This window comes from Python bivittatus, unplaced genomic scaffold (genome assembly GCF_059951505.1).
Source record: "Python bivittatus isolate LINGU-HERP-01145 unplaced genomic scaffold, Pbiv_v1 ctg000980_np1212, whole genome shotgun sequence".
Classification (NCBI taxonomy): Eukaryota; Metazoa; Chordata; class Lepidosauria; order Squamata; family Pythonidae; genus Python; species Python bivittatus.
This window is the reverse complement of record NW_028277125.1, coordinates 4,700,518-4,725,485: the sequence shown is the minus strand read 5'-3', so window position 1 is coordinate 4,725,485 and position 24,968 is coordinate 4,700,518. Positions and strand designations below refer to the sequence as shown.

At 45.8% G+C, this 24,968-nt stretch overlaps 2 protein-coding genes across 8 annotated transcripts in view; one reads left to right on the top strand and one right to left on the bottom strand.

The window, feature by feature from the left end:
* Positions 1-3,530: 3,530 nt before the first annotated feature.
* The window catches only part of LOC103060118 (cytochrome P450 2J5-like), a 61,261-nt gene continuing 39,823 nt past the window's right edge, over positions 3,531-24,968 (bottom strand). For 6 of the 7 annotated variants that reach the window (XM_088132310.1, XM_088132307.1, XM_088132308.1 and 3 more), the window contains 4 exons: positions 21,983-22,124; positions 10,418-10,605; positions 6,854-6,995; positions 3,531-5,181 (listed from right to left, as the gene is read on the bottom strand). In XM_088132310.1, coding sequence (XP_087988436.1) covers positions 4,991-5,181; positions 6,854-6,995; positions 10,418-10,605; positions 21,983-22,124 — 663 coding nt within the window. In that variant the 3' untranslated portion in view covers positions 3,531-4,990. Of the gene's footprint in view, positions 5,182-6,853; positions 6,996-10,364; positions 10,606-21,982; positions 22,125-24,968 lie in introns of all 7 variants that reach the window. The other variant, XM_088132311.1, reaches the window with a different exon arrangement.
* LOC148213506 (cytochrome P450 2J2-like) overlaps positions 20,082-24,968 on the top strand; it is a 95,018-nt gene continuing 90,131 nt past the window's right edge. The window contains exon 1 of the mRNA XM_088132313.1: positions 20,082-20,216. Coding sequence (XP_087988439.1) covers positions 20,105-20,216 — 112 coding nt within the window. The 5' untranslated portion in view covers positions 20,082-20,104. The remainder of the gene's footprint in view (positions 20,217-24,968) is intronic.

Sequence of the window (24,968 nt, the reverse complement as noted above, 5' to 3'; positions counted from 1 at the left end):
AGTTTCTGAACATTTTTTCTTGTAAAAATCAAATTTGGACGTCCCTCAAGCATCAAAGACTGTGACTGGATTGCATTCTCTCTGCAGTTAACGGAGATGCTGAAGAACGTGGAAATGGAGCTGTGGATCAGGCAAGCTAATGGATGAATTATTGCTTTATGAGCTGTAAAGAAAAGGAAGAACAATACAATTGTATGCAATAGAAAATTCACTTGTGGAATTTCCTGCCACGAGGTACTGCAGAAAGGACTGGAATGAAGAAAGTGTGGTTTGCAGACTAGATATTTCCTGCATGAAAGACTTGCTACCCTTGGTCTGGATTCACACAACACCCTTTCCCAAGCCAGTGAAAGATCTAACATTCTAAGCCAGATGCTGAACTTGGTTCGATTTTGTGTGGCATGTGGTGATGTAGGAGTGGCCTACAGTATTTGGATAGCGTCAAGGTCAGATATTGTTTGAACCCAGAACAATGGTTAGTTCAGTAACCAAGAAGCCTTTTGTGCTCCCATTTGACTCTTTTGACCCCTCCAATGGGTGCCTCTAACAGCACCTACGTTTACAGTGCTGAGAGTTCCCCCCTCCTCCACCTTTGGACATCTTCCTGATTGTGTTCTCTGTGAACACCTTGGATAGGTTCATTTGGAAGCTAGAAACCATGAGATGTTAATCCTACTTCAATTTGGATTGGAAGGAGCAGGAGTTGGAGTTGGTGGCTTCAGTGACCCCTTTCAACTTTCAGCTCCCTCGATTCATTCACATAATCCACTTACAGTACCTGAATTAACTGAGGAAGTTGCACAATGCATTGAACAGGAACCAAGTGGACGGATGCTAAACTACATAAACCATGATTCATACTCATTAATTTTCTGGTTTTCATATCAAATATGTCTAATTCATATTTGAATTTTATATAATTAGAAGTAATATTCTTTTTGACGTGCTCATGTAAATAAGGCAGAGACTTCCTTTTACCCTAAGTACAGTGGTACCTCTACTTATGAACGCCCCTACTTATGAAAATTTCGAGATAGGATCAGCTCCGGCCCCAAAAATTTACCTCTACTTATGAATTTGTCTTGACTTACGAGCCATTTTTCCACCCGTGCGACGTGGTCCGCGGCCATTTTCAGCCCATTCCACGTGGTCCACGGCCATTTTTCCGCCCATGCCACGTGGTCCGCGGCCATTTTTCCACCCGTTCCACGTGGTCCGCGGCCATTTTCTGCCCGTTCCACGTGGTCTGCGGCCGTTTTTCCGCCCCTGACACGTGGTCCGCAGACGCCGGAACAGATTAACAGTAATTACGTTGAACCTTATGGGAAAATTTACTTCGACTTGCAACCAACTCGACTTGCGATCAGAGTCATGGAATGGATTAAGTTCGTAAGTAGAGGTACCTCTGTATTTGTATCCTTCTGGGGCAAATTGATTTATGGCATTTCCATTCATTAGCTGTAATCCATCTTCTTCAACAATTTTGTCTCCTTCCTTGGTACATTAGGCAGAATAACAAACACATTGAATAAATTCTTACAGAAATATTTCAACTGTATCAGCTGCAGATTAATTTTAAAAAGCCCACTTTGCTGGATACACATGATATCTTTTGACGTTACGTGGAGAGTTCCAGGGTTTCTGGTTGGAACTTGAATTTCCAGAGAACACCAGTCAAAGATGTGATTCCTGTTTCTTCGTTCTGGGCTATGTTCCTGGGAGAATGGCCAGCCTGCCCCAGCCTCAGTGCTCTTCTTTGCGACCTTAGGAATACATTCAACTGATTTTATTACTGATCTCCTCCCTGTACAGAGGCATAGAGTCCTTCAGAGGCATTTGCGTGAATGTAGCCTTATTTTCTTTTTTTAATTTAGCTTCTGGGTGCAGCTGTAGCGTCACCACTCTGCAGCCGTTTCACTGATCTTTTTCACTCTTTTTGGCAGCTGGAGAATGAATGCCCTCAGCAGCTGACCAAGAAGGACCATCCTTGCCAGCTGCCCTCCAGGTCACACTCAGGACTCTGCAAAGAAAATCACAGGAAGATGGGAAGGACTTTTCCCACTTTCCTCCATCAGGCACCGAGCAGCTGCACCCATTCACTTCAGCGCCCCAAACTTTCCGGCCCACTTTTCAGATGCTGCACTTTGGAAGTGGATAGTTTGGGGGAACGCAAACCCTCACTGACTCAAGTCTCCCAGAGAGCTCCACGATCAAGCTGGGATTGGACCTGGTTTCCCAGGACGCACTTTACTTTTCCCCCTAACAATTATTTTATGTCCCAGTGTTTTCCCCCCCTTCTCCTTTCCTTCCTCTCCTTTTGTGAGAGAGCGGGCAGGCTGGGAGCTCGGCCTGATGAGGTGGCTACGTAGCTTGACTGCAGCCATGATGCAGCCAAGGTTTGATTCAGCTTGCTCGGTTAAGCTAATCGGGGCGAGAGAGAGGGAAGGAGAGGCCCTTGTAACTTGCAGTGAGGAAGGGGTGACAGAGCAGAGAATACGTGGGAATGAGACGGGAGGAAACTGCCACGATTCCCTGTGCGGCTGGAACCTGAGGGGGAGAGACCCCACGTTTGCTCACGGATCGATTCTGCCTGTTGTTGAGCCAGGTAACTGGAGGCCGAGGATGCGCAGGCAAGATATAGGCTGAAATCAGGCTAATTAGAAGCTCTTTGCATTCAAATTGTACGATGAGAGTAGCACAGCAGTACAACGTCACGCTTGGCTGTGATTAACGCCTTTGTTTTTCTTCAAGTTTCGTGTCTCTGTAAGAGCCCACCCCAAGAAGGGATGGGCTTTGCAAGAACCGTGTAAACGGAACTCGCCCTAAGGGGGGGGGGTGCTGGCTCTGGATTGCTTTTTCTTGCACCCTTTATTTGCGCAAATAAAGGTTTACTCCAGCCTCTACTCTCGGTCTGTGACGGGCTTTGCATGCTGGGCCAAGCCGATTGCTCTGGAATGACGAGCCTTTCCTCCCTTTGGGGTCACCTGGATGGCCAGGTGTAATAAATAAAGGTAATAAAGGTTTCCCTCATCCTTTTTTCCTCTCCCTTTGTGAGGGACAGAGCAGGCCAAGAGGTCAGCCGTGGCCTTTCCCTCCTTCGGGGCCGCTTGGGCAGCAAGCGAGGCTCCCAGAGAGCAGGGACGCTGCGTGTCCCCCGCCATTCCCCAGAGGTCCTTTTTCTTCCCATTTTCCCCTCAGCGATGTCTCTGGCTGAGGAGCGGCTCCCGCTTCCTCAGCCCCTCCGAGAGGCAGCGCGAGCAAGATGGCGGAGGAGAGAAGCCCTCTGGCGGGAAAGGCCTCCCTTGTGCAGCCGGGCCCCCTTTCCTGGGGGAAGAAGCCGTGGGCCCTGATCTCCCCCGGCCTCTGGTGCACTAGAGGGAGGCCATCTTGCTTCCCTTCTGACAGAAATCCAGCAAGAGGGAGGTTTTCATGGCTCTGGCATCGCTCCCACCGTGGCCTTTGGCCAGAGACCCAGGATCAGGACCGGCACCGTTGCGTTTCCCAGGGAGGCACCGACACGGTTCTGCAGCATTAATTCCCTTTATTAAAGCTTTTCCTTCCCCTCACAAAGGAACCCAAAGAAAGAAGGTGATATTCACACTGCCCATTGAAAGAGGAATAGCAGAAACCCGAGAGTCCAATTTTCCCCTTCGGTCAGCCCGTTTCGAGGAAAGCAAGCCCATAAAGCTGCCTCAGCTGGCAGGCAGTTGGCAACCTCATTGTAGGGGCAGTAAAGAGATTTATTTGTCTTCCTTAAATCTGTATCCCACATCACCCTTGTCACAGAAAGAATAATTTCCAGATATTTGCGTTGCCCAGCAGCTGTCCCTGTTGACTAGACAAGAGTAGGAAAATAACCAGGATTTATTCTGCAATTGCAAACCTTGAGTCAAATGTGGTGCCTTACCAGGAAATTCTTATGCCAAAGAATATGCAAATATAATTGGGTCATGATTTCCGTGGTGAAATCAGGTCATCACCAAAAGTAAGTTTTCACTACTGATCTCTAAGATTCAAGGCTCCCCCAACTTATTGTTACATTTTCCAAAACTTACTTAAGATTCTCCTATTTAGAGTAAGCCTAACTAACACCATCCTCTGACACGCTAAAGGCTTTTCAGGGAGAATCTCCCTTCATTCGAACCCCACAGCAGCAACCTTGCTAGCAGTTAAGACCGGCATGCACACAAGACACTAAACCTGGTTACCCTTAAATTTCATTAGGATTTCTTTGAGACTTAGTACGTTGTGTGAGCTCAGCAGTTTCACCAGCTTATGATCCACTGCATTATGCAAACCAAGAAAATGGGTAATTTCAGCCAGGTTAATACTGTATGCTATGTGAATGCAGCTGTGTTCAACCCATTTTCTGATTGTGGACAATCTATAATGTACTGAACCATCTAACTAACAGGTTTACAGAAACACACTGACCCACTTGAAAAACTAACCATGATTATCGCTAATCAAATGAATGGATTGCAAACTCACTCCTTGCACCTACTGTATATTAACTGCAACTCCAAGATCTCAACACTGAACCTTGAAGGTGAACAATCTACAAATGTTGATTGAAACAGAGAGCGATAGTAACCTGTGTTGCAACAAATAAAGTTCTGTACTGTAAATGCTCTGATATCTAAGGAAAATAAACTCCCATTTTGAGAGTTCAAAGTCGCCACTTGCTTTCCCCAGGAAGGGCCTAATATCCCATGAGCCCTTGCAACAGGACGGTAATGGCAAGGCTGCATTACATCATAGCCCCTTCCCCTCTTGGTCAGGTATGTAGTAGTAGCCGCTACCAGCAGGCAGCGTGTGACAGCTATCTTTGCACTGCCTGGGACGCATAGGAAGCTGACTGATGCTGAGAGATGCTGGGAGGAGTCATTCAGCAAGATAAGAAGAGACAATCTTGAAGGTGATGGATCTACTAAGTGTTGAACCAGACAGACATCATAACATGGGAAGCCGCTCTTGTTATTGGTTCATATTATGGTGTCCTGGTACGAGGAAGAGCACAAATCTTGTAAGGAGGGGGATGCAGAGTCAACCCTATTATGGATTCTTGACTGAGCTTTTCCACTCCTTCTGGTAGCTCCAACCTAAATTCCCTCAGCAGGCTGGTAAAGACGATGAAGAACTCAGTCTTTGCAAGGAGTTCCCCCAAGCAGGAACGAGTTCCTACACAAAAAATGAAGGAAAAACAAGAAATCAGTAATAATCCATTTTGCCTATTCGTTAAGCATTTCCCCACTTTGCAACGATCATGTGAAGGGAATTTGAGCTGATGGGTGAAGTCCTCCTCCTTCAAGAGAAGCATCCTAAGTGTACCTTAAATGCTAAAATGCTGAACTTGGTTAGTGTTCAATGTGGTCTGTGTTTCTGTGTTTTATCTCACTGTGTGAGCTCAGCCAATTGGGTAATTCATGTTTTAAAAGATCCAGTGAATCTAGAAAATGAGTTATTTCACTAACCAAGTTAATCATATTAAGTTAATGCTACAAAAGTATTGGTCTTTTTCCTTTATTTTGTGTCTTGCAGAACTGGATCATCTGTTGTGACAATTCATTCCTATTAATTTTTTTTTTCAAGTCCCATTTCCACCATGGAGGATAATGGGATGTTTTTCACCCATCCGCCTTTGCCTTTTTCCTCTCTTCCTTCCCTTGTTTCTTCCCTCCTTCTCTGTTGACTTCTGTTGTTGTTGTTTAGTCGTTAAGTCGTGTCCGACTCTTCGTGACCCCATGAACCATATTGCGCCAGGCCTTCCTGTCCTTCACTGCCTCCCTGAGTTTGCTCAGTTTCATGCTCATTGCTAGAGCTCCAAAATATTCCTAGGTCATATCATAGTAGTGTTATATTGTCACTCCAACATTCTCTAACAATGAAAAGAAGCTGTTACTTGGACAGGAAATTTTAAGATGGCCAGAAAGGGCAGAGGGATGCATGAATTCCCCTAAAATGCAGTGGTGGGGATTCTTTGGCAGATCCCTTTGCCATCCTCAGGGGGCTGCCATTCTGCCCTTCGGCTCAGGATACAGATTCAGGGACAGACCTGTGGAGGGATTCCATATTTTACCTGAGGCTCCACTGACTTTTTCTCGGTGCTTTTCCTATGATGCAACCCAGCAACTCTGAGTCACTGCTGTCATCATCACACACCAGCAGCACCTGATATGGGGTGGCTGGGTCTGCATGGCAATGGCCAGTTTTACACCTTTCCAGCTGCAGTGAAGGTACCTAGGGGACACCCATTTCCTGATGAACTTCCTTTTGCTTCCCTTATTTTCTCTACTTGGAGCAAACTATCCTTTAAGGAATACCCAGAGGAAAAAACAAAACCTTGGCCATTGTGAAAAGATTCAAGGGTGTCCTACTCACTTCCCACCTGTTTCTGGTCATTCTTGAAGCCCACTATGTGGCGGGGGGGGGGGGGGGGAGAAACCAAAAGCCATAGAGAGAGAGTGCCCACAAAGGACCCATTTCTATGGGGCCTCTCTAGGAAGTCTGTCTGGATGTCAGGAGAAATATGGGTTAGGTAACCTCGTGAACGGTAGTTCCCACAAGAGGAGACTGCCTGGAGTTAGTTTAACCGACTAGATTACTGAATCTGTTTAGAGTAAATTTAAGACCATGAGGTTTACTTCTCTGTATCAATTAACTCTTTCTAGAGTTCCAATGAATCTTAATCTTTCCCTCCATTGATCCAGTTAAGCATGTTATGGAAAGAGAGTCCTTCATTTTACATTAGTCAAATCCCCAGATGTCATGGAGCAAATATTTCTTTGCCTTTTTCTCCCCCCTCCTAAAATAAGTATCATTTGCCAGTCATAACTGCTTTTCTACACATTACCGGCTCCAAAGGGAAGAAATGCTTCTTTTAGCACAAAATTCCCTTCCTTGTCCAAAAAATTATTTGGGTTGAACTCTTCAGGCATCTCCCAATGTTCAGGATCCGAAAGAACAGAACGTAAGTCTGGAAGAATAACAGCTCCCTGTAAGGAAGAAATAAACTGACTTAAACATCAAGACAAGCATGCCTTGCATTTCCCAGCTATTCCATTTCTCTTAGGATTCAAATGTATTTAAAACTCTACATGCATTTAATTTAGAAGGCACTAGCAGATTTAAGACATTTAACAAACAAAGAAGCTGAGATGGAGATTGGCGGGAACAACAGGCTGGGTTGATCCTCCACTGAGATAGTTAGTGTCCCCAAAGAGTTATGGGGCCGGGCTTTTTGTCCACTTTTTCTTTAACTGCCCCATATGCTGTCTATAAGCTATATAATCTCACTGCTTACCATTTAATCCACATCATTTACAAACAAACGTAATAGTGCATGCCCAAGACCATTCTTAGGAAGAAATCTTGGCTATATCCTTTCATTGCGAGAAGAGTAAGCTTGTCTCGCTTTTCCAAGTTGCATCAGAGCCAGTCTCCCATGGTACAATACAGTTCCCTACTCGCAACAGTTTCCTGCTGAAGCCAATCCTTCTGCAGCCACCAGGACTGGCCCGTACATAATGTTACCAGCACAACTAAGGCCTCCTCCACAGATCTCCCTCTCCCAGTTGCAAGACACACTGCTCATTGTTTCAGAGGACATGTCCTCACAACAGAGCCTCCATCTCAGGGCCAGCCTACATTAAGGCAAGCTGAGGCCAGGTGAAAGTGGTGTCTTCCCACCAAAAACAGAACAAGCCCTCCTTTTTATATGTCACAGGGATAAGGATCCTGAAGGATGTTAGCAATCAACCCTTTTCATCCAGCTACTTTTGCTTTGGTGACTTGGAGAGCAGAGAGCCTCACCTGGCAGCCAAACTGATTGATTTCACTGAACTTTTCTCTTCCAGCATAATCCCAAAGATACTCAGCCACACTGGGTGGCTTACATATAATATAAAAAGGTAATTTAAAACATCCATGGTGAAATCTAGAACTTACCCCTAGTCAAAAACATCATAAATAACAATATTAAACTACACTGAGCAAAGAAAAAGGCAATGAAAGTTAAAAGTTGAGGATGGGAACATCACATCAGGGAAGGCGGCAACAGAAAAGCAGCACCTCCTTGACTCAGCCCCTTGAACTTTCCCAGAACGTAGAATTTGCAGCAGTATGTCTAACTGATTGGGCTGAAACTGACTGGATAACTATCTTATCCATTTTTTAATTTATTTTACTAGATGTATGAACCACCTGATTCCCAGTGATAAGTTAGTCCTGTAGGTATCCAGGTGCTAATCTATGAAGAGCTTCATAGATCAAAACCAGCACCTTAAACTAAAACCCAGAAACCAATTGGCAACCAGTGCAGGGTCCACAAAACTGGGGTTTTGTGCTCCCAACATCAGAGCCCAAAGGTATGCAGGCTGATGCATTTTGGACCAACTGCAGTTTCTGAATATTCTTTAAAGGCAGCCCCAAGTAGAGTGCATTACAGTAGTCTAGGTGGCAAGTTACACTTGCCAGATCCACCTGCCCAAGTAAGGCCTCAATTGGTGCCCCAACTGGAATTGTGATAGGCCCCTCTGGCTACAGTTTCCACCTGCTCAATCAGCAGGAGCTGTAAGGACCCCTAAGTCATGAACATGCTCCCTGAGGGGTAGTGCCTGGCCATCACAGAGTAATCCTGGTAGCAACAGAGATCTCCAATGTGACAGCAGCAACTTTGACTTGCCAGGGTTCATCTTCAGTCTGCTTTCTAATATCCAGACCCTGACAGCTTCCAGACACTGGGAAAAGATGTCGACGGCATCTCCTTCACAGCCTGTGGTAGCGATGTATGGTTGGGTATCATCAGCATACTGATGATAGTGAATCCAGAATCATCAGAAGACCTCTCCCAGCACTTTCATATACACGTCAAAAATCAGAGGTGAGAGGACCAACCCTTGCAGCATCCCGCACATCAAAGGCTACCAGGCGAAACTCTGTCGCTGCCAGAATTACTCTTTGATGGACGGGCTCTACCCATCAGAGACAGGGTGCTGTCTCAGTTCTCTTCTGCCACTTGCCATTTGGGTCCCTGCCCTTCCTGATTTGTAAGGGAAGTGAGTGGGCTGATGAAGCTTCTCCTCCCTTCTTACACCTACGCTCGGTTGGCTTTGGTCTGCAGCTCTTGGCCCACAGCTGGAGGCATCATTAATTCAAGTCTTCCAGAGGCTTGGAACAACTTTTTCTCTGGCGATCCTCTTGCTGGAAGGATCTGCCCTTGGGCAGTGAAGGGGAGAGAGGCAAGGATTCCCACTCTCCAGAACACTCATACACATGCACAAACACTTCCCTTGCAACATTTTGTGGTGGGTTATTCTTGCTAGCTGGAGAGGAAAACAAAAGCTACATGCTTTCAGAGACCACACACTGTATATCATATGACTTGCTCAGTTTAGGCTGAACTGCCTGTTACATTCAGTCTTACGCTAACCCAATGAACTCGCTTCCCACAGCACGCTCCACCACAAAATATCTAAGCAAGTATATCATACTGTGCAAGTCCATCTGCCAGGTCTTTTCATTCTTCTTTTAAAGGCATTTCTGTTGTTAGAATAATGAAATAGGAAGGCAACACAAAACTACATACATACAGATAGTAACCGTTGAATAAGGCAAACAGCTACCAAGCCTAAATAAAAACATTATGGGAAGGCTTTCTAGCGACACATTCTCCCCTTCCCTTCCATTGTTTCCCCGTCAGTTTTGCCAATGCTGCATATTCTTCCATTGGTCTCCCAACCTGATGTTACTGGCAAGATTCCTCTTTTCCAATGTTGTGCCAAATTTATTGTTGCAGCTGTCGGCATATATCCTAGTAAATTGCAGTATTTTTCACTTATGCTTTCTGGGATTATATCTAATAGAAATATTTGTGGTTTCAGTTCCAATTTTATTTTCAGGATTTTCTAAATTTTTGATGTATTTCTTTCCAGTACTTTTGAGGGTTTTTTTTTTACATAACTACCACAGATGATACAATGTTCCTTCTTTGTTGTGGCATTTCTAGCATGTATTGTTACATAATTTGTCCATCTTGCTAATTATTAATATAGTTATATATCATCACTAAAGTATTTTGTACCAATTCATCTGCTAGGTCTTTACCTAACGTGGTCAGCAGACTCTAGCCACTGCTTTGTCTGAAAGCCATATACTTGAGATTGTGACATAGCTTTCATTCATTTGTGAAATGAGAACTCAGGTTTTCAGCTGCACATTTTCTGAGTTCACACGCAGTATTAAGTATATTTTGCTTAACCATGTTTTACTGAGCTAACCCTAATTGGCTGAATTCACACAACACCCTAAGTTAAAAGACACATATACATACAAACAGAGTAGGAGCTTAGCCAAAGTGTTCCTACATGAGGATGGAGCCCTTAAACTGCAGCAGTCCAGAAGAATCCATATTCTGTACCTTGGGGATGATAAAACCATTCAGATAGACATCCTTCACACATTGTCTCGCAAGCCCAAACAATAAGGCATATTTGTTTCGCATGATCTCATGAATTACGGCACTGGTGTAGGGCAGTTTCTTCCAATCTTTGTAACAGATTGAGTGAGATGAATTGAAAACTTCTTCCAGCTCCTTGTGGACTTTATCTGTGAAAGAGTGAAAGTGGAAGGTTTATTTCAGATCCTGTAATTTGTCTCTGAAAAGAAATAAGGTGAATATTGAGAGATATTATACCACCATTAAAATCTTGACATCAAGGATCTAAGGACTGGATTGATCTGAGACTGAGACACAACAAGTCTTGCACTCCAGTTATGTTTTATTTTATCCCCCTCTGGACTAAGGGGAACTTTATTTCACAATGTCAAACCTTGCCTTGACATAAAGAATTATACACTTCTGCTTCTTTTACAGACCTTTATTTATTTCTAACTTAGATTTCTATTACTTTTTCTTTCCAATTCCTTTTGAGTTCTCTGGTTTTCTGTCTTTTTGCACAAACAACAGGTAATGGGTCTACTATAGCTCTTCTCTTCTGCCTCTGCTTCTTTTAAGCTTATGAAGAAACCTGGTAGGTTTTTTATTTTCAGATTTAAATACAAGCTTTTTCCTTCTTTCTGACTGGGGAGAGGGGAGAGGGAAAACCTCAATTTTCCCAGCAGCTGTTAGCCCCGCTGCCTCCTCTTCTTGGCATGGCTTCCGCTCCACAGCTAGATCTTTTTTGTTTTTATTTTTCTTTAACTTTGTCCAGCGATCCCTCAGGGCTGAGGGAAAAAAATCTCCTCCCTCTACAGATGGTCCAAGAAAGAATAGATGATCTAGATCCCCTTCAGTCAGGATTCAGGCTCAGTCATAGGACAGAAATGGCCTGGGTCCCTTTGAAAAATGACCTTTGTTGGGATCTAGATAGGATGTGTATGCCCTTCTTGGCCCTGTTAGATCTCTCTGCATTATTGCATACCTTGGTGGCCTTCTGGAGGGCTGCAAGGTTTCAGAATGGAGGCACTGATCTAGTTGGCGGGCATGGCAGCAAAGCACCAAACCCCGAGGGATCTCCAGTATGGGACTCCAAAGTGCTTGGTGTTTTCCCCATGTTGCTTACCATCTACATTAAACCTCTGGGAGAAGTCTTCTGCATGGTGATGGCACTTAATTACAGATTGCCACCCCAGTGGAAACCAGAGATGCCATGGAAGTCTTTAATTGCTTTTAATATTTAATATACTGTCCCCAAAATACATAGTCTGTGATTTGGGGGTCCTCCTGGATTCTTGGCTCCTGCTCAAGCATTAGGTAGAAGCTGTGCCCAGGGTGGGGGGTGGAATTGACCAGCTATGGCTTTTGTGCCAGTTAAGACCATAGCTACCTGATCACACTTATCACTGTTTGACTGGAGTACTGCAATGTACTCTAGCTGAGGCAGAGTTTGGAGATGATCCAGAAGTGCCAGCAGATAGAAAACATAGCCAGACACCTGGCCCTAAAACTCCACAAGGGATGACTTACACGTACATTACAGTCATTACACTGGTTACCAGTAGGCTTCCATCAGTGCCTTGCCAGAGCTGAGTCTGGTGGTCTGCTGAAGGTCCCATCTTGCAAAGCACATGGGATATAGGTGGGAGAGCACACTTTGTGTCTTGTAGACCCCAGTTAGTAGAATACCCTCTCCCCAGAGATGTGTCAGAACCTGCATTACCCAACTATTGTTATTTTACATTGTATTGCATTCAATGGGAGTTGGATTGATTTGTTTCTGCGAATTGTAACTATGGGGGGGTGTTGCAGTTTAAGATTGTAATAGGAGTAGTAACGGAAGGTGGGATGGAGCTTAACCATATATGGGCAATTTAGGCTGGCCTGATTGCAGGCAAGGCAGCTGGGGCCCAAAGAGCCAGGAAGGAACTCGGGTAGGAGGGGGAGGAAGGAAAGAGGTCAACACCAGGTGAAGAGGAATCGAGACGCCAGGCAATTAGAGGAGGGGGGATAAATAGAGGGAAGTTTACCCAAGGCTTTAGTTTTAGCAATGTTTTGTTTGCAAGCTACATGTACCACTTAATAAAGAAGTATTTTTCTGAACGAAGCCTGGTTGTGTGAGAATGCTTCTGAATTGGGTTTTGGACACTGTGTACTTGACATTTTGCTAAAACTCCCTGATACTGGATTTCACATGAGAGGAAACTCTACGAGGAATTTCCAGCAACTTAGAATGGCCTCTGAGGAGCTGCAGATAAGTTTGCCTGAGGCACCAGCAGAAGAGGAGAGAGAAATCCTACAAATGGAGGCAGATAGGGCAAGACTGAACCTTGGAGCAGGGGTGGAGGGCGGCTGGACCAGCTCCCCACCAACAAAAGTAGAGGAATGGCAAATCCCCCTCACTGAAGCGCTAGCGGGCGCCATACCGAAGGATCCAACAAGGCGCCTGGCCCACCGCTGGGACCCACTGAGAGACCTGAGCATCTGGGAAGACGCTGGAAGGTTCACCCCAGAGGTGGCAGCCCGCCCTCAATGATCGAGAGCCATAGGAACAGCGACCGGAGTTACAACACCCTGGGATGAGGGGCAACGAGTGAGGAAGCTGGAAGGCGAAGTGCGCACCCTGAGGGAGGAATTGGGCAAGCTGGGGATTATGGTGTGACCTCCTGTGCAACCTCCCAAAGCCAGACAGGGGCCGGCGCAGCTCACCCAACCCTCCCCGTTCGCTCCATGGGAACCACCGAACTTTCCCCCCCCCCACATCCGGTCCAGCCCCCCCGCAGGACACGGCTGGGAAGCAGACCAATAGCAAGCCGCCCAACAACCTCATCAGGAGGAAGGGGACCTATTGAGAAGATGGGGGCTAGTAGAGAAGTACGACGGAGACCCTGCCCAACTGCCTGCCTTCTTGAACCAGGTGAGAATCTGCATGGGCACATGCGGGCGCCTGTTTGCAAGCGATGCCTGGAGGGTGCTGTATGTATCCCGCTTCCTAGTAGGCATGGCAGCTGAGTGGGTGAATGACTTGAATGAAGTGGAGGCCCCAGAACTGGGGGACTTTGACCGATTCATCACAGCTCTACGGGACCGATTTGAAGACCAATGTGCCCGCATGCACGCAGCGAAGACAATCAGGGAGCTGAAACAAGGGGCGCGCCCAGTGTCCGAATACGCGCTGGAGTTCAAATAATTGGCGGCGAAGCTCCCAGACTGGCCAGAAGGGTTCCTCGTGCGGGTGTTCCAGGAGGGGCTGGACCAAAGGCTATTCAAGAGGGCCGTGGTGCGAGGGTGCCCGGAGACCTTGGCGGGATGGATCACCCATGTCTCCGTATTGGAGATGCAACTGGCCAAAGTCAAACCGCACAGGACAGAGGCGAGATGGCGGCCCCCTAGCGCCACATGGCAAACAGGGAGGAAACCAGCAATGAAGGAGTTAACCCCCTTGGCAAGGTCACAGGCCACGGGGAAAGCCTACTTCATTTGTGGCGAGAAGGGGCACTTCGTGGCAGCCTGCCCCAGAAGGGAAAAGGGAAAAAAGCCGAAAAACCTGCAAAGCCGATAAAAGCAACATGGAAAAGTACAGCGGCGAGAGGCGAAGAAGAGAGGCTGAAAATTTCCTACCTCTCCGACAGCGAGGACGAAGGGGAGAGTGCCGGCGAGTGGGAGGAGAGCCCGAGGCACGACCAGCCGATCTTGAGCAAATCGATCGAGGACATCCGGGTGAGTCCGATGACATATGAGGTAGTGATCCGGGCACCACGATCGACTCGTCGAGCCCGGCTCACAGCATTGCTTGATTCAGGTTGCTCCCAGAGTTTAATCAGCCCCGTGATCGTCACTGGATTAAATTTAAAAGTTCACCGGCTGAAAACTCCCATAATCTTCAGGCAAGTGGATGGAACAGTGGTGGGGGGAGGTGCGGTCCGCTACTATACCGAGGCTTTTGAGTTAAAAGTCGGAACGCACCGGGAAACTTTAAAATGCCTGGTCACGCCGCTGGCTAGTTACCCCCTCATTCTGGGAATGTCCTGGCTGGAACTGTGGGACCCCCACATCAGCTGGCGGGAAAAGACTCTGACCTTTCCAGATGGCAGGCATGGGATTGTGAAAGGGGAGCCCAAACAACGAGGGGAGCTGGGGTTAGCAGCCCTGAATGAACAGCGCCAAGGGAGGAAGCCCCATGCGGGAGGAGGGGAAGAAATCCCCTGGCAATATAGGGACTTGGCAAAAGTCTTTAGCGAAAAGGAGTCTGACCAACTACCGCCACACTGCCCCACCGACTGCGAGATTGAGATGGTGCCAGGGGTGAAGTACCCAACCCCAAAGATGTACTCAATGACCCCAAAGGAAATGGGGGCGTTGAGGGAATTCATTGACAAAAACTTGAGCCGGGGTTTCATAGTGCCCGCCAAATTCCCCCTGGCGGCGCCAGTATTGTTCAGAGAAAAAAAAGACGGGACTTTACGCTTATGCACGGACTATAGGGGGTTAAATGCAATATGCACAGAGAACTAGTACCCTCTGCCATTAATGAAAGACTTTTTAGCTCATTTGGCAAAGGGAAAGATTTTTACCAAACTAGATTTGAGAGAGGCATATTTTCGCATGCGAATAAAAGCTGGACACGAATGGCGCACCGCCTTTAGATGCCCTCTGAGACACTACATGTATCGAGTTCTCCCATTCGGATTAAAAGGCGCACCCGGGGTATTCATGCAACTGATTAATGAGGTGTTGCACGAGTTTCTCTACCAAGGAGTGTTGGTGTACTTGGATGACATTTTAATCTACACCAAAACAATGGAGGAACACATGGAATTAGTCAGGAAAGTATTGGAGAAACTGCTAAATGCGCAGCTGTATGCAAAACTATCCAAATGTGAATTCCATAAAGATTGCATTGACTATCTGGGCTACAGAATATCTAATAAAGCAGTGGAAATGGACCCAAATAAGGTGCGGGATGTCCTAGCCTGGGAGGCCCCAAAAACCAGGAGATAACTGCAAAGTTTCCTTGGCTTTGCCAACTTTTACAGACAGTTTATTCCTAATTTTGCACAAGTAGCCCTCCCTTTGACTGATTTATTAAAAACAAAGGACAAACCCACGGTAGCAGCAAAAGCCCCAGGGGCCTCTTTAAAATGGACAATAGAATGTCAGGAGGCTTTTGAAAGACTCAAGCAATTATTCACTGCTGAACCCATCCTGAAGCACCCGGACCCAGCAAGGCCTTTTGTCATTCAGGCAGATGCCTCAGATGTGGCAACTGGGGCAGTCCTCTTACAAAAGGACGGGGAAGGAGTGTTAAAACCATGTGCTTACTTATCTCAAAAGTTCTCTGAAACTGAGAGGAGGTGGCTAGTGTGGGAAAAGGAGGCTTTAGCGGTGAAATGGGCTTTAACGAATTGGAGACATTTGCTGGAAGGAGCGGAGGACACTTTTGAGGTTTGGACAGACCATAAGAATTTGGAGGCTTTGACATCACCCAGAAAGTTGTGTCCTAAACAAATAAGATGGGTGCAATTCTTCAGCAGATTTAATTTCACTTTAAAATACATCCCGGGGGGGCGGAACTTTTTGGCAGATGCTCTATCCCGGCTGCCTCAGCACAATAGCCAGCGGGAAAAGGTGGTATCAGCTGTAATCCCCAACCGGAGGGAGCCAGAATTGGCAGCTGGGGTCACCATATCACAAAGTAAAGCCACCAAACCTCTCCTTAAATCAGAGTTATTAACAGACTTAAATCAATTCCTGGAACAGGATGAATGGTTCCAGGAGAATAAGGAAGAACTAACCCAGAAGGAGGGGGCATGGTGGAAAGCAGATAGACTGTACGTTCCCAAGAGGCTGGTAAGCAGGTACTGCAAAGAGGCCATGATGATAAAACAGCAGGATACTTTGGATTTGTCAAAACTTTACATCTACTATGCAGGCAATTTTGGTGGCCTTCTCTCAGAAGAGATGTAGCGGAATATGTAAATACCTGTCCTGTATGTGCTATGGCCAAACGGCAAGGGGGGAAACCATGTGGATTGTTACGAACTGAGGCAAGCCCTGCAAGACCCTGGAAAGAGATTGCAATGGATTTTATTGTAGGTCTACCAGAGAGCAGGAAAATGACTGTAATTTGGACTGTTACTGATCTCTTCTCTAAACAAACTCACTTCATGCCGTGCAAAGCCATCCCCTCAGCGCCTGAACTAGCTGCATTGTTTATCCAACACATATACAAATTACACGGTTGTCCTGAAAGAGTGATCAGCGACACGGGGGTCCAGTTTTCATCTAAATTCTGGAGGGCATTTTTAACCCTTTTGGGGTCCAAGCAAGCAATGAGCTCTTCCTTTCATCCTCAGACAGATGGAGCGACAGAGAGGAGGCATGCGGGGTTGGAACAATATTTAAGATGTTTCATTAATTATCAACAGGACAATTGGGTGGACTTATTACCTTATGCTGAAGTGGCTTACAATAATGCTGTCCACGATAGTACTGGGCTGTCACCTTTCCAAATTGTATCAGGGCAAGACTTTGTACCTATACCTGAACTTCCTCATGCTCAGACAGGGGTTAAAACAGTGGATGAATGGGGTAACAGGATAAGACAATTGTGGCCAATCGCTACAAGCTATTGCAAAAAGCCACAGAAAGTTACAAAGCCCAGGTAGATAAGAAGAGAGCCCCACATGAACCGTGGAAAGTGGGGGACAAAGTGTGGTTATCTACTAAGAATCTGAAATCTTCCAGAGCATGTAGAAAACTTGATAATAAATTCATAGGACTTTTCATGGTGGATAGAGTAATTGACCCTGTTTCTGTACGCTTGAAACTCCCCAAAACCCTCAGGAAGATTAATCCTGTTTTCCACAGTGAACTATTGAAATCATACAAGGAATCTGATAAGTGGAGGCCAGCAGTGGCCCCTCCTGACCCTATTATGATCGAGGGGGAGCAACACTTTGAAATCAGGGAAATATTGGACTCTAGAAAATTTAAAGGAGACAGTCAGTATTTGGTGCATTGGAAACATTTCCCTAAATCATTAGCTGAATGGGTCTCCAAAAGACATGTTAAGGCTCCTGACTTAATTTTGGACTTTTATAAAAAATATCCAAACAAACCCAGGTAAACTTGTTGGACTCTATGGACTGTATATCTTCATAATTCCAATTCTTCTATTTATTATTTTCCAGGTTTCCAGACCATCGTGGTGAAGAGGAGTGTTTTTTTTGCGGGGGCAGTATGTCAGAACCTGCATCACCCAACTATTGTTATTTTACATTGTATTGCATTCGATGGGAGTTGGATTGATTTGTTTCTGTGAATTGTAACTACGAGGGGGGGGGTGTTGCAGTTTAAGATTGTAATAGGAATAGTAACGGGAGGTGGGATGGAGCTTAACCATATATGGGCAATTTAGGCTGGCCTGATTGCAGGCAAGGCAGCTGGGCCCGAAAGAGCCAGGAAGGAACTCGGGTAGGAGGGGGAGGAAGGAAAGAGGTCAACACCAGGTGAAGAGGAATCGAGACGCCAGGCAATTAGGGGAGGGGGGATAAATAGAGGGAAGTTTATCCAAGGCTTTAGTTTTAGCAATGTTTTGTTTGCAAGCTACATGTACCACTTAATAAAGAAGTATTTTTCTGAACGAAGCCTGGTTGTGTGAGAATGCTTCTGAACTGGGTTTTGGACACGGTGGACTTGACAAGATGTATATACAACCCCCACTTTGTTGAAGGCAGTTTAATTCCAATGAGCCTTTTGGCCCCAGTTCATTAATTGTGGGCACCTATTTTGAGTTTATATTTGTTTTGCGATGTTTTTAATTGCGGGATTTTTTTTCTTTTTCTTTTTGCTTATATTTGTTGCTATACCCCATCTACGGCACCCCAGGACTTGAGTGAGTAATAAGTACCATTAAATAAATCAATAAATAGTTTATGGTAACAGTCATACAAAAACCTCTGGTTTATAGGCTGCTTAGCTTTCAGATTACTTTTAGTTATTCAAGGGAATATATTATGCACAGCGCTCCTCTAAAAAGGCTAGGAGAGAACTCAGAAATCACTGCATCCACCATGAGTAATTCTTGACTGACAGATAAGAGGTATCCAGAGAAAGCGTGAGCGGTTGGATGGGGATGCTGGGACAGTAACAAAAAGAATGTTAGAGATCAACAGCCAAGCGATCAGAGGGGAGTCAGTTGGTAGCTCATCTCAGAAATACCAGCTCAGTCCAGGGTACAAAATGCCCAGGAAGAAAAGACTGAATATCCAAAAAAATTCTGTGTTAATGAACTCATTAATAAATTCTTCTCACAGTTTCCAAGGTTCTGTATTTACTCCACATCTTAGCATTAGGAGTAGCTGCTCCTTGTGAGTAGAACGCAGGGATCAACGTTTTGTGGTCCGCTTATGAGTTGAGCGGCTGGGAGTCAAGGGAGGAACCATCTTTGCTCACAGTTGTCAACACAGCCTTTTTTAAGGACATAAAGCTTGACCAAGCCTCAATTTTAATCACTTTGGATTTCTTCTTCTTTTTTTTACTACCTTGGAAATATTAAGAACCTTCAGAATGGCAAGTTATACAGTATTCACTGGGTGAGTCACCTTCTCCTTGGAGAAATAATTTTTAAGTAAGATTTTAAAGGTTTGGAAAAATATTGTTTTTTGGATTAAACAACAAAAGGATGCTTGGAGTATAGATTTTGGAAAGTTAACAATGGATTAAGGGCCCAGATGGATTTGGAATTACAATTTTGAAATAATTAGAAGAATTCTCCCCCTGATTTCAAGTTAAGGAGAAGAATCTGGATCGGGAGGCCCTTCTCTCAGTCACTCATGCCCTGGTCATCTCCCTTATGGATGATTGCAATGCACTCTACAAGGGGCTACCCTTGAAAAGTATTCGAAAGCTGCAGCTGGTGCAGAATGCGGCAGCACAGGCAGTTATGGGCACCTCTAGGACTGCGCATACAACCCCTCTGCTGCGCAAGCTGCACTGGGTGCCGATCTGCTTCCAGGTCCAATTCAAGAAGTTGGTTATGACCTTTAAAGCCCTTCCTGGCATGGGCCCAGGTTACCTGAGGAACCGTCTCATCCCCATCACATCAGCCCATCCCACCCGGTCTGGCAGGAAGGGTATGTTACAGACCCCACCGCCGAGACAGTTCCGACTGGCAGGGCCCAGGAGGAGAGCCTTTTCCGCCGTGGCTCCAGCCCTCTGGAACACCTTGCCCCCTGAGGTGAGATTGGCCCCCACTCTGTTGGCCTTCCGAAAAGGCGTCAAGACCTGGCTCTGCCAGCTTGCATGGGGACCCAATGGGGGTTCACAGCACCAGGGATGGCTGGTAGCCAGAGCATGCTCTGCCTTTTTAGTTTGAACCATAGTTTTAACTTAGTTTTAATTTTAACCTTTTGTAATTTTTAACTTGTATATTTTTTTTCTAAGATTTTATCGTTTTTTACTTGTAATGCTGCCTAGAGTCACTTGTACAGTGAGATGGGCGGCATATATAAATTTGGAAAATAAATAAATAAAATAAATAAATCCTTCCTGTGATTGTTTGGGTTGACTATTTGAGTTTCTTTTAGAGAAAACATGTTAATGGGACTTCGAGGATTTGACATTAGAGGAAGCTAGAGGATAATAAATCTGTCTTGTCAATAAAGAATGGAGCAACAAACTCTGATAGATATTTTTGAATGCTGGTCTTCGAAATTACTTGACGTGATAGACAGAGGGTGTGTTAATGAAGTTACAGAAGGAGAACAAGCTACCCCAGGTAAGTGTGAAACTAATCTGAATGTGGATTTAAACGTGGCAAGCAATGAGAAGGATATGGAGAAAGATGTAGTAGATATACAAACAAAACTGGTTCATGTTTCACTGCTTAAAGAAGATGTACAATTATTAAATCAGAAAACTGATTTGTATAACTTTCTCTTACCGGATATACAAAAGAGTTCTGTTAAAGCTTTGCAAGATTGTTGGGACAAAAAAAAAGATGAACAGAAATCAAGCTCTGGGTCTTTATCTGAAGGGGTTAAAAATTAAGATTGTTAAAAGCACAGGGAAGGAATACAGGGGTGGCCCATTCGATCAAGGTTAACAGATAATTAATTATGTCTGGTATCCCTTACTGGAATTTCGTTGATAAGGAACGAATGACAAGGCTTTTGGATCTTGTCTTTAGTCAAGAGATGAGTTATGGGGTGAAGAGAATATATGTTGTATTAAGAGATTGTGATAAGCTACTAAAATTGTTTATACTTGCTGGGATGAAGGGGAAAGCTACTTCTCTCCTCTCCTTTTTTCATTTTTTTTTGGACACTATTTTTATATTTTTTGTAGATTATTAGTTTTTATTCTTTCTATTTGTAATCTTTAATACAGTTATTTGGGAAAAAAAAGGAGCAACTTTGGATTTACTCAGAATATAGGTCAGTTCCAGTGGTTTAGTTTATGATGATGATGATGATGATACAGGTAGTCCCCAGTTTAAGAACAAGTTCCATTCCCAAGATCTGTCCTTAAGTCAAATTTGTACGTAAGCCGGAACAATATTATTGTATAATACTGTATAAGTAGCATTGTGTAATTAATTCGAACCATTGTGTATTTAACTTGAATCACTGTGTATTTAACTCAAATTTTGCTATAGTAGGCTCCGTTCTTAACCATGGTTCATCTATAAATCTGGCGTTTTTAGCCCAGGGACTACCTATAATTTATTAAATACATATGCCTCCTGACTCCCAGAGACTCTGGGCAGTTTAATTTAAATGAATTCAAGTTTCCAGGGCCAGATGTATTACTTTTTAAGGTGCTGTAGGAATAGCTGAAGTGACTGCAGAAATACTAATCGTAATCTTAGACCTCCTGGAACATTAGTGAAATTGGGCTCTTGATGTTCCCTGAGCTTGGCATTTTCCTTACAGATGTTTCATTACTTTGCTTGGTAACAGAATCGATTTATTAGCATCATTGTATTAATATGGAGTCTGGTGGCTGTTTATTTACAGAAGGTTTTCTTACCAGCTTTTGCTTTTGTTTGTTCACTGATTGTTGCTGCTGATCTGTGGTGGTTCCTGCTTCTCTGGATGTTGATTATTAGGTGGGAGAAGAGTGTAAGGTAATTTGAAAATCATTTGTCTATATGTTTGCTGATGGCTAAATTTATCAGAGTGCCAGGCTTTGAGGAAATCTCTCGCCTTCTTAGACTTGGCTTAGTCAAAAATATGTCGAGTTTCCTAAACTATGAAACTATGGTTGAACTGTGTGTTGTGAAATTACAAAATCTTCCTCTTGTCTTTTGACTGCCAACTGATGTTCATGGATGTGTTCTGCCAGTCCTTTACCTGTCTGTCCTACATAGTTATTTTCACAATCTTTGCATTTAACTAGGATTTGTTAAAAAGTAATGCCTTCACCTCCATACCTTTGGTTTAAACAGGGACATTTAAATAAACAAAACAGAAAAATAATCCTTGAAATAGATTTGTTGTCTGTATTATATCCTATTGTCACCACTACATCACTTTGTCCCACCTTGGATATCCAGATGAGTCGCCATGAGAAGCAATGCCCAATGGAGAGAAGCTGAGGTTGTATCTGTCCCAGCAATAAAGAGGTCAACAATGCACTGAGCCATGTTGTCTTCATCATAGGTAGAATTGGGATCATCCTTGCTCTAGAATTAACAGTAAGAAGGGTGAAATAGCATTGTTACCAATACTTCCCCAACCTAATGCCTCCCTATTCTACTCCATGGGCCATCTTGTCTGGGGAAAAGAGGACTGTAGCTCAAACCATCAGGATGGCATAAGATTGGGGAGGATGAACATAAACTTGGGACAAGTTCAATATTAAGAACTTTAATAGAAGAAAATATTAGGAGCAATTGGAACACCATTGTTGAGCTTTCCCCTGCCTGGTGAACTAACAAAGCTGTGCAAAATGGCTCTGGACGCATGATAATTAGAGGGGGAAAAATGTTTCCACCTCTTTCACTCTTCCATGTGGATACTGTAATCTTGCAGGGTGAAAGACATCTAGCTTTGCCTTGTATTGGACTACCAGCCTAATCATCAGAAATGAAAAGGAATTCCAGAAAGATGGAATTCCACCCCTTAAACCCCATATCCAAGTTTACAAAACACAATTTCTCCTATCACACAACATGCTAACTCCAAACAAATACACTACATTATGACTTAAGACACTATAGTCTTATTCACACTATATATATTAAGGCAATAGTTGGATGTCGTGGACCACCACAAACTTTCCAACATCATTTGGGGGTAATTTAGTGTGTTCAATATCATATCTTTTAACCATATCTGTCCAACAGACAGCACCACACATGGTCTTGGTCACTCTGACATCCTGCCTGTCTTTTCTCCTGACAGTGACATAGTCCATGAGATGCCAATGCTTACAGCGGGGGTGCATCCAGGAGGTCTTTTTTATGGGTAGGCAGGTGGAAAGTTATTCTGGTGATGAGGAGGTCACGTGCTGCACAGGTCTTCAGTAAGAGTAGACCATTACTGTTATACTTGCCCACTCGTCTCCCAATGACTCCCTGCCAGGCTGCAGAATCACACCCTACTCTTACTGCCAAGTTCTGCTCACTGCTGATAGTAGGGTATCTAGTTTTTCATAGGACCCATCTTTCATTTCGTCGAGGTTGGTCATGGGGTGGCATGGGCACTGATCAGGGTGGCTTGACTTCTATTCTGCAGTGGAAGCTGCAGTGTCATGAGCTGGTCGTTCACACCCTTGGGGAGACTAACAAGTTTCCAAACAAGGTGACTCCTGATGGCAAATCCAATGCCAGCATCGTGACGCTCATCACTGCCATGACCGCTCCAGAAACAAAGTGTATCCATCTCCAATTTCAGTCAGCTGACCTTCGTTGGCAAGATGAGTCTCACTCAGGGCTGCAAGGTCAATGTTACATCTGTCAGGTTCGGTCAGCACGAGGCTTCAGGGAAGCACGGGGTTGCAGGGAAGCTCGCAACCAGACCACGCGGAATCCACCGGCGGTAGCTAGCGGGGAAAAGAGGAACCGAAAGCGCCGCTAATTAACGAGCCACCTGCGGCCAGCTAAACAGGAAAACCGCAGCGGAAGCTTTTAATTATGAACTGATAACGGCGCGAGCAAGCAAGGAACGGGGCCGCAGGGCAGCGAAACAAGATCGCAACGCAGCACAGAACCCGCGGGTCTGCACGTAGCAGGGAGGGGCCAACCCAGCCGGAGGGGGACTGGCAATCAAGGACAATGGACTCTGACCGACCCTGCCATCATGAACGATCAGGGGGACATTGGGGGGCCTAATAGCCCACAGCCGCAACGCGATCACGAGGCGGGAAAAAGCGCGGGAAGGGGGAATATAACAAGTGATGCAATTGTACCAAGCCAGTCCTGGCTTTGCTTGTGACTACTACGTTACGCATGAGTAAACCTTCTTTGTGAACCACACGTGTCACGAGAGTTTCTCTGTCGAACGGGGCAAATCTCACATAAAGCCAGGACTCACCGTCAGCGCTACCCGGTACCACCGAGGAGCGTTTTCTTTCTCAATACAGGCATGACCAGCGACGAGGAATCCGTGGGTCAGCTGGAGCGCGAGGGATCCAGGCTCGCGGAAGGGCGGTCGGAGCCGCCCGGGAGCGACGGGGCAGCGGCCAGGGCCGGGCGCACTCCATCCGAGCGGTGGTCGATGGGCGTGAACCAAGGACCAGACGATTCGGGCGTTACGATGACCCGGGGTTCGGGGTTCCGGAACCGTGAGTGGAGCGAGAAATTCGCCCGACTAGAGGAGAGAGTCGAGCGACGCCTAGACGCCGTGGAGGCGATGCTCCAGACCCTACTACAGAGAGTGGGGCCACCGGCGGTGAACGAGGAGGCGAGCGACAGGGGGCGGTCCGACACCCCCGCCGGCACCACCCACGGCGCCCCGGTCGGAGGACCAACGGGCGGCAGACGCCCTGAGACTTCGAGGTATCACTGGGAAGTTCTCAGGGGACCCCGAACAGCTGCCGCACTTTCTGACGCACGTCAGGGGGTTCATGCAGAGGGGTGGTCACCTATTCGCTAGAGACGAGGACAGGGTATCCTACGTGGCCGAGCTGCTAGATGGCCAAGCCGCCAGCTGGGTGATCGGGCTGTACGATGCCAACGCGGCGGAACTACGGAGTTTCCCGGACTTCATGCAGGCGCTCCGGGACAGATTCGAGGACACATTGAGCGCCAAGCGGGCGGAGGGCGACATCCTACAATTCAGGCAGCGGGGCAAATCGGTATCGGAATATGCCCTGGAGTTCCGGAGGTTGGCCGAGAAGCTCGCGGACTGGCCGGAGTCCCTGAAGGTGAAGTATTTTAAGAGGGGACTCAACCCAGAGATCCTGGAACGGGCACTGGGGCGGGACGACCCGGCCACAGTGAAGGATTGGATCTGGCTGGCCGGAACGGCGGAATCGGCGTGGCGGCAGATCCAACAGAGCACAAGACGACGGGACCAGACGAGGG